The sequence below is a fragment of the Colias croceus genome, chromosome 20, assembly GCF_905220415.1.
Source record: "Colias croceus chromosome 20, ilColCroc2.1".
Classification (NCBI taxonomy): Eukaryota; Metazoa; Arthropoda; class Insecta; order Lepidoptera; family Pieridae; genus Colias; species Colias croceus.
In genome coordinates, this window is record NC_059556.1 from 5,154,090 (window position 1) to 5,168,887 (window position 14,798).

Genomic DNA, 14,798 nt, shown 5'->3' on the forward strand with positions numbered 1-14,798 from the left:
AAGATTACTAAGTTAAAATGTTTCTAGATTCCTGTCGGACAATGCTAACGGAAATATCTGTGTATATTTCATTTATAACTAGATTATTGAAGCGTCTATTCACGACGTGTAAGAGATAAAAGAAAGAATTTAGTGCCCTATAAAATCGGTGGGACGCCAAAAGATTACTGAAGATTAAGCACTATAATGATAAGTGACTGATGATCGGTTGTGATTAATATTGGCCGCCGGAGTACAATATCAGTTGGCACGGGTCAACCACGACCATCCGCTTAAATATTTCAAACTGGCATACCTGAAATTACTGCACTCTCGTGTAACTGGTCAGCTGCCTTATCTACGAGTGTTGCTGATCTCTATTTACTATTCGCAAAATGTTCATCTTAACTTCACTACCGCTCCACTAATTACCTGAAGTTCTTAATTAACATACTACTTACTATGTATATGTTAATTAGGAACTCGTTTATAAGAAAGAGTTGTTACTTATTACGTTAATTATGTTTGGGTTGAAAAAATGCATAAAATCTTTCAAAACATACCTTATGTAGAAACGGGCTAAAAATAGTTAATCATTTTGGCCATTTTTAACCGACTTCAAAAAAAGGAGGAGGTTATCAATTCGGCCGGTATGTTTTTTTTTTATGTATGTACACCGATTACTCCGAGGTTTCTGAACCGATTTACGTGATTCTTTTTTTGTTCGATGCGGGATGGTGTCGAATTGGTCCCATAAAAATTTTATTCGGATAGGCCCAGTAGTTTTTATTTTATGAGCATTTTTGTCTGTAGGTATTTGTGAAATTTGCAAGTGCAAGTTTGAAGTCGGTTGTTTTTAACGCAGTTATCACTTGTACTTTAGGTACCTACGCTTTCAATCGCAAGGACTCTTTTTGCTCGTTGAAAGAACTGAATCTATACTAATATTATAAAGCTGAAGAGTTTTTTTTTTGTTTGTTTGTTTGAACGCGCTAATCTCGGGAACTACTGGTCCGATTTGAAAAATTCTTTCTCTTCTGAGGAAGGTTATAGGCTATATATCATCACGCTACGACCAACAAGAGTGGAGCCACGGGGGTGAAACCGCGCGGAGCAGCTAGTTACGTAATAAAAACCAATAAAATCACTACTAGCATTTTTTTTTTGTTAATACCTACCTATCTCAATCGTTACTTTCGTACCACATTGCAATGGTAGAGATTGCTGTTTTTAGCGATATAGCCCGCCTCATGCACGATGTACCTTCTTGGCCGACGCCCGACATGCATTGCAGGCTTTCTTAGATAGAACTACAAACGATGCATTTTTGTGATATTGTTCATTTCTTTTTTAATTAGTATAATAAAATGTTTATTGTTTAGTGATAAACTCATAAATGCGAAAGTTTAGTTTAGTTGTTTGATTGTGTGTGACTGCTCCACGCAAAAATTGCTGAACTGATTTTCGTGAAATTAGGAACGGGAACTATGCGAGTTTTAAAGCGAAGCTGCGAGCAATAGCTAGTGTATGTTAAAAATAAATCCAAACAATTTTTTAAAGTGCAACATAAAATGGCTTCGTCTTCTGAAGCTGGTTAAAATTACACAAAGAATAGTCTGTAGTTAAGTGTCAGCCTTTTCGTGCTCGACCGAGACTTTTTTTTTATTCGGCCTCACTGAATATTTAATGCTACGCTCACGCTTTGACCACTGTATCAAGGAAAAAAAATTTAGACTTTGGAAATAAGTAATAACCATGATTCCCGGAGATCCAAATTTTGGTGTATTGGGATTTTGGGTGTACATAACAAATAAACTTTTTAAAAATCCTAATCGATCGTGTGTGCTGCTGTGTTATTCAAGGTCAAAGATCAAAATAAGGATTGTACATTTTTCACGAAAACGATAAATTTTACAAAAAGAAAAGGAACACGCGCGCGCTCTATTTGTTCGACCACGGTGAACTTTCTCGATAATTGCAAGATGGACACAAAAGGAAAAAAAAAAGATACTGTGCAGTATTTAGTAGTACGGATCGTGATCGAAATTAAACATTTTTTTGGTTGCCTAAAGACGCTGACAGGTAAAATCTACTTTGATTGGATAACATTATGTTCCTATTTCATCAAAATCGGTTAAGAAATACATACATACATACTCATAAAGTTTCGTCTTTATAATATTAGTAGGAATACATATTATTTCAAAAGAGATCAGTTAAGTAATAAATTAATTTACTAGAAAGGTAACAAATAACAATGATACAATTTTAATGTTTTGTCCGAAACAAAAACAATTCCAGATATTTTTACACATAATCAACAACCCTAGTCCGCACTCTTTCAATACGTAAAACCACATATAACTTATTATGAACCGTCGTCCCACAAATTAAATCCTATACTCCCTCAAAAAAAAATTGGTAGGTATTGTGCACGACTGGAATGCGTGCTTAATTAAATCATATTGTTTATCTGATTGAGTGCATATTTCTTTGAAAGCTATTGCTAAGAAAAGCTTCTGTAGCTAGCTTCTAGTTATTATTCTGTGGTATTAGGAAATATAAATCTTAATTAAAATAAAACTACATATATTGAATGTTTAAAATCTATTAATACTTATAAAAATATGTTATACCAGAAAATTATTCTATTAATGGTCAATTATAATTAACTCATCTATACTCCAATCTTCATAGGAATGATCAGGAAGGTACCTTCGGATGATGATTGGAATTTTCCTTTGCTTTAGCTCTTTCATAGCTATTTGGAGTGGATCAGTTTCACCCTCTAATTCAACCATTACTGGGGCACACATTGCTATTTGTAGGGCTCTGGTACCTGAAATTAATGAACAAATGATTATAATATTTATTGATATATCAGCTTCAATACTATAAAAACCTCCCAAAGCAATCAAATTAAGTAATAGTAGCGTTTAGCTACTATTATGTATTCTGTGGTAATAATGTATCCTTTATAATAGAGGTAGCATAAAATTCTAAATTCAAATTCTTTAGCACGTTTTGCTTTGCTACTACTTTAACGTGATAACACAAGATACATAGGTAATAAAAGCCTTTACCTAGTACTCTGGCTCGTTCGTATTTAGTCATATATCTAGTTGTTATTCTTTTAGATTTCTCCACACCTCCACCAGCCTGGCCAGGAGCAAGGCACTGAACATTGTAACCGTCCTCCTCTTGTTCCTCGGCCTCTTCTATGTTGGGGTCTTCTTCTACCATATCATCGTAATCTCCACCTCCATCCTCTCCATCATATTCTTCATCAGCCATTATTATTTAGATAATTTGAGGAATTCACGTTGTTCTATCAACAAGAGGTTGCAATTTACAAAACATGCAGATGCCTCAGACTGATGCAGTGTTAGCAACCTGAAGTGAGCTGATTATCGTACCAGGGGCGTAAAATTATCGTTTATTAGGCGTTTACAAGAAGCTTATATCTAAGGGCGTATTCAGAAAGAAAGCTTGAAACTTATAAGCGCTTATCGGCGCTTGTCAATGCTCAAACCAGCTTGTCAAAACCAGCATTGACAAGCTTGTCAAAACCAGCATTGACAAGCACTATAAGCTTCTTGACAAGCACCGATAAGCGCTTATAAGTTTCAAGCTTTCTTTCTGAATACGCCCTAATACACTGGAGATTGCACTATGAACGTTGACTTGTCACGGGAAGGTATGACCTTGAATGACGCCTGGTTGTTTTTTGTCCCTTTCACACCTAACTTGGCAAGTTGGTGTGAAAGGGATGACCTAACGGAGACCTATCGATTAAGGTCATTTTTGACCCAAAATTCTATGGATGGGGTGCTAAAGTGTAACTTTTTTATACCTAAAATTTAAAAAATTATTTAAAAAAAAACTAAAGGGGACCTAACGAAAAAATTGTGGGACCTTAAAGGACCTAACGATCAAGGTCATTTTCGACCCAAAATTCCATAGATGGGGTGCTAAGTTTGCACTGGTTACAAAATTTACATTTAATTTATAAACAATGTTGCTATTAAATCCGATATTGAAATACGTTTGCCTATATTTTATTTAAATTATACGTATATCTTCATCATGAATCATATTAAACGTCGTATTCACGGTCCATCTTGACGTACGTCCCGCCAAGGTCATACACGATGCACGACGCAAAACCAATGAATAAGGAATCACATGGAAGTGACATACCTACAAAAAAAGTGTGGCCGGCGCCATATTGCTTGTAACAAAACATGGCGGTGTTTAGTGCCGAGAATATATCGATAAACATTATTATGTTTATCGATATAAAAATAATATTAATATATTTTTTTTGAAGTTATACTTCTTTTGGCGCGTAACTTCTAACGCGTGTACATAAACACACACTCTTTTTTATTTATTTTAACTTTATTGTACAAAACATAGAAGTAAAATTACAAATGGAAAAAATGACAATGCCAATTAATAAAATTAAGTATGACGATGGCTGCTCGTGACGGTAACACCTATACAGGGTTACTTGTAAAACACCAGCAACCTCGCCGGACAAGATAGCTAACCCTGTATAATTTGATAAATCCAGTTCAATTTTGACTTCGATATAAGGATTACGGTAGACTTACAATTTGGTAATTTCAGTTTTGAGGAATGTAATATAATGAAACAACATAATATATACTAATATAGGTATATAATAGTATTTTATTACGATGAACAACGCAATATACAGTAATTGTATTTATTTATTTATTTATAAATAATAGACAAAAAAAACAATAATATATAATAATAGAGAAAATTATAGAGCTAAACTATTTTGTGCAGCCTGGAATGCACTCGGATACACTCTGTTCATTTTTGAGTACGGGATTTGAGGCTCAACTGGTACCTGGAAATGAAATGTCACAGTTTACATTAACTAGCATTGTTCACTTTACATTTAAACTAAAATGCAATACATTTTAATTAAAAGGGCAATGCTGATGGTTTGAAATTAATATCAACATTAGGGCTTACAATAACGGAACTTGAATTTATATTTTTGGTTTTATGGCATTGAAATGCTTTATAAATATAAATTTATAAAGAATAGAAAAATAACTTAAAACACCCCATGTATTTAAAGTAAATTGCACTTTCCCTCAGTCAATAACATTTCAACAACCAAATATCACCCAAGTTTGTACTCAAAAAATCATATAAAACCATCTCAGTTTGTTCACAGGCCTCCTTCAAAATAGGAGAAACGTTAGATTATAAATGACAGCCCTAAATCTAAATAAAAAGACCAAAAGTAAATTGGAAGACATCACGTGTCTACAGATAAAAACCTCACCCTGTGTGAATGCAGCGGCAGACATACTGGTATAGCATCATCGTGCAGACTAATCACATCCATTGTTCTATTGAAAGCACTTTCGGGGAAATGTAGGGAACATACTATGATATTATATCCTTTACATTTGGCTTGATATTTTCAGTTTCAATTGCTTCTAACCATTCTCCTTTTCTATTTTCACTTCTTGGTAACCTTCAAAAAATGAATTTTTAGGTTATTATAATTTTAGTCCTGACCTGACTTATTTATAAATACATTTTTAAAGTACCTACCTACTATAAAAGCGATTAATCTTACTTAAGTTAAAATTCATATTAGGTAAATTTAAGTGTTTTATTTTTCCTTCTGCTGCTCTTGGCAAAATTAATTTGTTATTTTGGAAGTGTATTCACCAAAGCAACTATTCTTAAGATTAATGACACAGCCTTGGGAGACGCACGTCTTCATCGAACATTTTGCTGATGTCGATATTATAAGTCATCACTAGCACCCAAATTCATTATTTTACTAGAACGAAAATATACAAAATAAAGCTATATTTGGTAACAATTTTACACTGAACATAGTCTGTGAATACTCCTCAATTCAATATACATGAAAATAAGTAAATCAGCAAAGTAATAACTAATATTTCAGTCAAAACGTATACATACCGGTGCAAAGACAAACTTTTCTAGTTTTCATTCTTTCCGGAGCCACATCCCACAATACTGCGCTTTGGTATTATGCCACTATTTGTCCTTAACCACTCTATATGTTTTAGACACAAATGTTTGTCACAATCACAAAAATATTCAATATTTTTCAATGTTTACTACGGAGCAATGACAGAGCATGTACATCATAATAACGAGAACATAAAATGGCGCCCGGCCACAGTAGGTATTTGAGCTAACTTCAAATGTCAAACGGTATAGAATTAGCACTGACTGACGTATAGTCATATATTTTCACTTAGCAGAATATTCATTAGTTAGAAAGAGACAGTATTCGTTTTATTATTTCGGTATCGAAATGCATGATATTTGTATAATCAGTTGTTTGTATAGAACATTATGCCCTGTCCATAGGATTCCTTAGTCATTGCGCAAAACGACCGTGAATAGGCTTGACGTACGTCAATAATTATTATTATTACGTTGCTGGATGTGCACGACGAATTTTTCGTCCAGCGAGCATCCCCACCACCGCGAACGTCGTGCAAGCGCATCGTGCATCGTGCATGCTTGATCGTGAATAGGCTTGCTGTACAGCAGATCAGTGTTGCCAACAGAAATTAATGTAAATACTTGGAAACGTGGCCTATTGATATGATTTTTTTGTGATAACTTAGGAGTTAGTTTAGTTTTGTGATAACGTAGTGAGTACATGAGCAAGCAAGAAACAGTTATTTTATATTTTTATGTACACAGGAAATACCCAATTATCATTACTTTTGGATCAACCTAGTACACATGGACAGTTTATATTCAGAAGTTATTATTTTAAATATTTTAAAAGAACTCCAAGGCGAATTGTTGAATAACAAAGATTTTATGCAAAAGTCCACTGCAGAAAAATGGCAATTTATTTTAAAAAAATGTCCTAACGAATTTGTTTGTTTAAAAAAAATGATTAGCTATATTATACTCTCTGTTCCCGCCACTTCAGCATTTACTGAAAGAGTCTTTTCGGTCATGAATGTGAAGTGGCGGGAAGAGAGAAACCGAGCTTCATTAAAAATTAATTAAAAATGAGCTCTTGAAATAAATTTAGATTTGGAATGTTTGGATTCATATAATTCATTTAAAAATAATGAAAAATTCTTAGGTACTGCAAAAAGTACAAAAAAACACATTTTTAAAAATATTTATTTACTCTTTATACATCCAGCACAGTGGATTTCTGGTAGTTTCAGAGGTCTCTTCTGGTGGGTAGCTTGATACTTCGGTGGCAACACTGGCAGCCTTGAGCTGACGTACAGCGGGGATGGACCGTGAATATGCGTCGTGCATCGTGTATGACCTTGGCGGGACGTACGTCAAGATGGACCGTGAATAAGACGCTTTATCATGAAATACCTTAAAATAAACTGGCAGCCCTCGTTCTTGTGAACATAGATAATACACTAATTTCTAGGTTGTCTTTGTCTCACATGTAGTTTCCCTTTTCTGGTTCTGCATCGAAGCTGAAACCATGCCGGTGTGTATTTTTCCACATTTAGAATGAAAAATTCAGCTGCATTTGGTTGATTTCTGATATTTGAGTAGTGTAATTACCGCATCGCATGTAGTTTGCAAAGTTGTTAGTGATCCGCAGCTCTAGTGCGTGCAAATCAAGATAAACACATGGCACTCTTTGACGTTTCAAATACCTGATACGATATTGGAAGTTTTTGTAAAAACAGCAGTGATTGTGTTGAAAATGTTCAAATATATGCAATCATATACTTTAATTGAACTTTCCTTTAACTCAGATATTGTTTTTGTGGCATACCAAAAACTAACCTAAGTGTTTGATATTTCAGCTCGCAATTGACTTATTGCACCCGTCGCCTGCATCTGAGAGGAGGAAGCACAAGCTCAAAAGGCTTGTGCCACATCCAAACTCATATTTCATGGATGTGAAATGCCCAGGATGTTATAAAATCACAACCGTATTCAGTCACGCTCAGAGGGTAGTCGTATGTGCAGGATGCTCAACGATCCTCTGCCAACCAACAGGAGGTCGTGCTAGACTAACTGAAGGTAAATATTATCATAATTTATAATGCTTTTTAGATAATAACCCAATATCAATAACCTTAGCATTAAAATTATACATAATAATATGATCCATAGCATTTAGCTTTTATATTAAGAGCAATACAAACTAAGCAAAATTTATAAAGAAATACAATTTAATAACTGCAAAAAAGTACAATTTTAGTCAAAACATCAGATTGTGAATCACTTTCATATATAAACTAACAAGCCTTTTATGAACTAGTTGGCTAATGTTATGAAATTGTTTCACAAAAAAAGCAATTTCACAACACAGTTTTTACTATTTCACAATTATATGTTACTCATGATGTGATCTTCATCTCTTTTGTTTATTTGTGCATCTAATAGAATCACAAAATTCATAGTGTAGCATAATTAACATAATATTTTAAATGTGCAGTAATATCAATGTTTATTTGCTATTTTTTTTTAATGCCAGCTAAATTAGTTATTTTTATTCCATATTCCTGACCTTTTTACTGATACTATTTTCCCCACCATTGAAATAATATTGTTTGCCCACATTGGGTTTGTTTGAAATATTCTACGAATGGTGTATTAATTTATTAAATATTACTTTTTTTATAGATTTATAGAAATGCTTGTTCGCCAGGTTCTTTTGAAACTCCTTTCAAGCACCTGTCTCTTACATTTTTTGATGATCTCAAAAATGAGCGAGTAAATTATAAAATTTGTATTGCAAAACCGCTAGTTTTATATACATATTTATGATCAAAAATTGGGTAGTCATATGTTTTTAAGCTTGTCTCTATGCTGTATCTATTTATTAATAATATTTACATTTGTAATGTTTTTGTTTCAGGATGTTCATTTAGGAGAAAACAACATTAAGCCGCCTGGAGAGAGAGCCCTAATTTAAGATTTGCATTTTTATTTCCAATTGTATGAATATTTTTCTTATTCATCCAATTTGTTAAAGCATTATAAATAAAGGCTTTTTCAAAGGGTAAATGTGGTTATTATTTAAACAAAACCTTAGGGAAATCGCAAATATTAATTGCAAGCATTTTTATTCTATGCAATATACAGATCAATATAGCAGGAAAAAACGTTGCTTGTAGCAAATTATTTAATTTAAAATAATTAATATTATAAGGCCTAATATATTATAGCAAAAAATAAATAAGAAAATACTTACTGCTAACAATAATTAATTAAATTAATAATAAGAAATAAACGAGTATGACAGATGGAAATATTCTTTTAAGCAAAAATACCATCCTTTTTTTACACACATAAAGGGCATTGAAACTTTCTGGCATATCAAACCCGCCGCCATTTTGATTTTTTTTCAAAATCGCGGCACACGATTAAAGTGGTATGTATGGATAGAGGATACATAGACGAACAAAAAATGTCTAATAACATAGCACCCTAAAGCGTCACATTACCGAGATATTTGGAGGTAAATAACAGTTTATTGGAAGAAAGTAGGTAAATTCATTACATAAAAACATACATACATTACATAAAAATGTAAGTAATGTAATGAATACCTACTTTCTTCCTGTAATAATAATAATCTACCTGGGAGTGATTATTTGGAGATAATATTATGCATATAGACACGTAATAAGTCTATTTTTAGTGTTTGTCGTACTCATAAGTGAATATTTACCTCCAAATATCTCGGTAATGTGACGCTTTAGGGTACTATGTTATGAGACATTTTTTGTTCGTATATGTGTCCTCTATCCATACATACCACTTTAATCGTGCGCCGCGATTTTGAAAAAAAATCAAAATGGCGGCGGGTCGATATGCCAGCGTCCATACAAAAAGTTTCAAACCCCTTATTCTTATGATAACAACCAACGGTGGACGCTGTAAGGCGTGCTAAAGAAAATATACATACGCTTGAGAAACATTACCCTCCTGACAAAGTCTGGGTAAAAAAAGTGTAAAATATGTTTGTCAAAAATTCACTGTTATTATTAATAGTTAACCAACTTCAGAAAAAGGAGGAGCTTATTTCGACAGTTATTTTTGTTTGTAATACCTCAGATATTCAGACTGCGTGAACCGATTTCGATAATTCTTTTTTTATTGGAAATCTGGTACATACCTGCGACGGCCGCATTAAAATATGTTTGAAACATTGTTTGAAATAATATTAAAAATCTAGCTGAAGCTACCCGACACGACTACTTTAACCGATTTTAAGGTGCATTTATACATACCTACGTGATCGTTATTCGCCTCGTGAATCGTGACTCGATGAAACATTTGTATACTTATAGTGGTGGAGCCGAACTACTGCTCACAAATTCGTCATGCCTTCCATTCGTCCAAAAAACCGGTCTTAACACAAAGCGAATAGCCAGTGCACTGTTTGTTTAAATTATGCTAATTCGTTATTAACGCGAATGTGTAAATGCACCTTTACTATGTTTCCCGCTAAGAGCGCTTATTGGTCTGGAGCGTGACCAATGGGAAGCTAAAATTCTAGCGCGGGAAATGGATCGAGCGGCGCAATTTTTTGAATTATTCAGAGAAAGATTTTGAATGTCTTGCTGAATGCAAGAATCAATAATAAAACTAAAAAAAAATTCGAATAGCTGTTATCTTTTCTGTACGTTTGCTCATAAATTAATAAATTGTCCTACGTTGCTACTCTCATTTTCTCGATTCACGCAGCACGCATTCATATGCATGGAGTGACATTTTGAACTTTGGATACCTAAGTAGTGTAAGTAAATAATTTATTACAAGTAACTACGTAAATACTTATGCTTACAATTATCATTCACCTTTGTGTACAATAATTATTATTTCATAGCTGTTCTTATGGATTAGTATATCGAATTGATTTTATATCCATGGTACCTACATAATAGCATGATAATAGGTAGGTATGTTTATTATTTTTAGAGCAAATTATCATCATTCTTATTAATTTTATATTGATCTCTTTTTTTTCATAATTATTATTTTATCAGTAACATATCCATTCATTGAGATATAAATGAATTTTAAGTGGAATTCTCTAGTTTTGTTAGACTATAATGCTAATAATAGTTTAGAGTCTAAACTATTATTAGCATTATAGTCTATAGCAATGAAGAAAGAATGACTCATAACCCTGTATGTTTGTGTTTGGGAATGTCCATTTGCATTAAAAGGAGCTAAAAGCCATTTAGAAGAAAATTATTAAATTAAAGGTTTTTTAAAATAATTTTTATAACAATGTTAACTCTTTATTCATCAATATAATATTAGTTTTATAAAAATATAATAACAATATGGAATTCATTGCAATATTGCACCATTTAACTATTTATTAGGTAATATACAATATCAATTACATTTTATCTAATTTTTAACAATATTTATTTACTTACAAGTAATAATTCGCATTAATTTGTCTTTGTGAATATCATATACCTAATAAATTAATCACATGTGAAAAAATTATGAGCTTTCAATGAAATTGAATCCGGTAAATCCAATTTATTACTAGCATTGTCTATGTCTTGTTTGATGGCCGTTATTAATTCATCTAGTGACTTGAAATTCATTTCAGGTCTCAAATATCCTGCTATGCAAATTTTTAACAAGGATCCATAGAAATCATTTTCAAATTGATGAATAATATGTGTTTCCTGAAAGTAAAGTTATAATTATTGGACACATTGTTGAACAAATAACTAATCTTGGCTTATTTATGTAGATACTTATTTTGATATGAGACACTATACAGATAACAAATGCAAATAGTCTGAACCATTTTATCTAAACCAGTACCATTTTATTGCTGAAGTAGCATATAAATAATAAGACAACAATATACTTATGTAAATTTTGTTTTTTAAGTATTTGAATGAATTTATATATAAAAATCATAGCCCTTCATATATCTTTTTATTATCATAGAAATTCATTATCATATAATATATGTATTAATATTATTTAAAATTCTTATTCAAAGTTTCAATTATTATTATAATTTAAAGTAATAACCTTGTTCTACATGTGGGAATATATATTTCACATAGAAATTATTCTCACTAATAAAATCTCATGCATAATAATGAATTCTAAATAATCATATTAATAGGTGAGTAAGTTCTTATAAGTTTACTTTTGTATAAATAAAAGGCAATGTGAGTTTTTTTATTATTAATATTTACAAATACTTAGTTACATCAAATGATGATAATATTATTATAATTGGTTCATGTTTATAGTAGTCATTCAGTTAGTTATAATAATCTTGATAAGTGGATTATGAACTGTACAATATATTATGCACTATCATTTTATTTAGAGATAATTTCAATATGAATTATGACAGTTGACCATAATTGTGAATACATACCTACATTACCTATCTTTTTTTTAATTAAATTAATTGGGCTTTGATAACTTTTCGTAAATTTATGATTTTATAGTCATTTATTAAAAATTATTAATAACGTTACTACAAAAATGTAACATTATGCTTTCTACTTACAACCGACATTTCTTTGTTCTGGTAAAATGGACACCAGCCAATATTGACTACCATTTTGTGGACATCCTGATGGTCCACCTGGGCCCATCCATAGTACACACCAGGTTTTAAATTATCAGGTAAAGATTGTGTCACTTCACGGGCATAATTAGCTAAAACAATTTTTTTTATTTATATTGTCTTAACGTTATCCTAATTATAAAATTATGGCTAAAAATCACATCATACAGAGAAAAGTTTAAAAAAATGTATACCTGTAGGGCACCCTAAATCTTTTGATCCTCTCCCGAAACCTTTCACAACTTCACCTTTTAAAAATAAAGGCAAATATGAGAACATTGTAATAGTAAAAATTGGCCTTCACAGTTAAAACCAATTAAGTTTCTTAGATTGGAGAATTGATTTGGTAAAGTCGTTTTTATTATTACTTTAGATTTTTATTAGATGTTTCACATCTCTCTTCCACTCACTACTAAAACAGACTAATGAAGAAACTAGTAACGAACTTCAAATAACTTGAGATACCTACATAACTTTATCAGGATTTATCATTGTAATTTTCAATTGGTATTGGTAGGTAATTGGCTCTTATCAAATGACAAATTCTGTAGATCAAAAATGTCAAACGTCAATCCAAATTCGAATTCATAGAGCGCCGTCATGTTGATTAGAGGTCTAGAGCACAGACTAAAGCAGGCTACTCACGATTCAATTTCAGTAACAATCTGTTGACACAATCTGCAGTGAGCTGACAGATTGTGTCGTCAATAGTATAGTTGAGGGCACGTTGGGGGCGTAACCTGTGGCGTAACCCAATATGTTGCGTATTGGATCGGCGCGGAAGCAACCAGACAAATTGTCTCAGCAGATTGTGTGCGTGTTGAAACGTGAGTATTGTGATTGCTCCAATCTCGGCTCAATCGCGCTGCGCAGTAATCGCAAAATGGCGGTTTTGAGATAAACGCGGGAAAGACATTTTTACATATTTGAGGAAGATGTTTATATTTTATAGCCGTTTATACTTTATAGCCCTTGAAATCTATCAATAAAATTGGAAAAAGTACAAGCTTTACAAAGATAATTATCTTATATTTCATAAATTAGTATATTATCCATTAATAATGCGTATTATTGCGTTGAGGTTTAGCATCAGGCCAGGCATCAACGTGACGTGCACACGTTGTGGCAAGCAATCGCGGAATGAAATTGTGTCATCAGATTGAGGGTTGGATGAATCGTGAGTAGAGAACGCTCAATCGCGACTGCAACAAATTGTTTCAGCAGATTGTTGGTTGTGTTGAACCGTGAGTAGGGCCTTTAAGTATTAGCTACCTACTTTCCTCTTAATATAAAATAAAAAAAGCTGACCTAAAACAATAAAAAAGTTCTGTTTTTGGAGACGGCTATGTAGCCGCGGCTGAAATGTAGACGTACTGCGACAACAGAGCAAGTAATATAGAGTACTGCGACAAAGTGACTTGAATTGTAAAAATAAAAAATAAAATTACATGATATTGTTTGATGTATGTAACTTTCCGTATGTATTACTCTACTTGTATGTAACTTTATTTTGTGGATGAATAGTTATCACTATTTCCTGTCAAAACATAACTGACGAATACTATATTATAATAGAATGCCACTTTCCTTTGAACCGCGACGCATTCGTACGATTAAAGGCCCTACTCACGGTTCAACACAACCAACAATCTGCTGAAACAATTTGTTGCAGTCGCGATTGAGCGTTCTCTACTCACGATTCATCCAACCCTCAATCTGATGACACAATTTCATTCCGCGATTGCTTGCCACAACGTGTGCACGTCACGTTGATGCCTGGCCTGATGCTAAACCTCAACGCAATAATACGCATTATTAATGGATATACTAATTTATGAAATATAAGATAATTTTTTTTGTAAAGCTTGTATTTTTTCCAATTTTATTGATAGATTTCAAGGGCTATAAAGTATAAACGACTATAAAATATAAACATCTTCCTCAAATATGTAAAAATGTCTTTCCCGCGTTTATCTCAAAACCGCCATTTTGCGATTACTGCGCAGCGCGATTGAGCCGAGATTGGAGCAATCACAATACTTACGTTTCAACACGCACACAATCTGCTGAGACAATTTGTCTGGTTGCTTTCGCGCCGATCCAATACGCAACATGTTGGGTTACGCCCCCAACGTGCCCTCAACTATACTATTCACGACACAATCTATCAGCTCACTGCAGATTGTGTCAACAGATTGTTACTGAAATT

At 32.7% G+C, this 14,798-nt stretch overlaps 3 protein-coding genes and 1 long non-coding RNA gene across 5 annotated transcripts; 1 reads left to right on the plus strand and 3 right to left on the minus strand.

Annotated features, from left to right (window-relative positions):
- Positions 1-2,571: 2,571 nt before the first annotated feature.
- On the minus strand, positions 2,572-3,381 carry LOC123700629 (DNA-directed RNA polymerases I, II, and III subunit RPABC2). Its single transcript, XM_045647872.1, has 2 exons — positions 3,063-3,381; positions 2,572-2,818 (listed from the first exon to the last, which is right to left on the minus strand). The coding sequence occupies exons 1-2, from the start codon at positions 3,271-3,273 to the stop codon at positions 2,631-2,633; spliced, it is 399 nt and encodes a 132-aa protein (XP_045503828.1). The 5' UTR covers positions 3,274-3,381; the 3' UTR covers positions 2,572-2,630.
- A 1,316-nt stretch (positions 3,382-4,697) lies between these two features.
- On the minus strand, positions 4,698-6,005 carry LOC123700631. Of its 2 annotated transcripts, none has more exons than XR_006752632.1 (3): positions 5,965-6,005; positions 5,309-5,503; positions 4,698-4,861 (listed from the first exon to the last, which is right to left on the minus strand). It is a non-coding gene; the product is annotated as an uncharacterized LOC123700631 (long non-coding RNA). The 2 variants fall into 2 exon arrangements; XR_006752633.1 differs by lacking the exon at positions 5,965-6,005 and adding an exon at positions 5,588-5,603.
- Positions 6,006-7,363: 1,358 nt separating this feature from the next.
- LOC123700630 (40S ribosomal protein S27) lies at positions 7,364-9,027 on the plus strand. The gene is made up of 3 exons (XM_045647873.1): positions 7,364-7,492; positions 7,818-8,037; positions 8,879-9,027. Exons 1-3 carry the CDS (start codon positions 7,487-7,489, stop codon positions 8,905-8,907), a joined length of 255 nt encoding a protein of 84 aa, XP_045503829.1. The 5' UTR covers positions 7,364-7,486; the 3' UTR covers positions 8,908-9,027.
- A 2,221-nt stretch (positions 9,028-11,248) lies between these two features.
- LOC123700628 (putative riboflavin kinase) lies at positions 11,249-14,255 on the minus strand. The gene is made up of 4 exons (XM_045647871.1): positions 14,206-14,255; positions 12,784-12,917; positions 12,530-12,681; positions 11,249-11,678 (listed from the first exon to the last, which is right to left on the minus strand). Exons 2-4 carry the CDS (start codon positions 12,866-12,868, stop codon positions 11,469-11,471), a joined length of 447 nt encoding a protein of 148 aa, XP_045503827.1. The 5' UTR covers positions 12,869-12,917; positions 14,206-14,255; the 3' UTR covers positions 11,249-11,468.
- Between the last annotated feature and the right edge of the window lie 543 nt (positions 14,256-14,798).

Coding starts and splice junctions, on each gene's coding strand:
- LOC123700630 (XM_045647873.1), top strand. Junction 8,038..8,878: donor TCGTGCTAGACTAACTGAAG/GTAAATATTATC, acceptor TTTTTGTTTCAG/GATGTTCATTTAGGAGAAAA.
- LOC123700629 (XM_045647872.1), bottom strand. CDS start 3,273: ATGGCTGATGAAGAATATGATGGAGAGGATGGAGGTGGAGATTACGAT. Junction 2,819..3,062: donor CGAACGAGCCAGAGTACTAG/GTAAAGGCTTTT, acceptor CATTAATTTCAG/GTACCAGAGCCCTACAAATA.
- LOC123700628 (XM_045647871.1), bottom strand. CDS start 12,868: ATGTTCTCATATTTGCCTTTATTTTTAAAAGGTGAAGTTGTGAAAGGT. Junction 12,682..12,783: donor AGATTTAGGGTGCCCTACAG/GTATACATTTTT, acceptor AAATTGTTTTAG/CTAATTATGCCCGTGAAGTG. Junction 11,679..12,529: donor AGAACAAAGAAATGTCGGTT/GTAAGTAGAAAG, acceptor CTTTACTTTCAG/GAAACACATATTATTCATCA.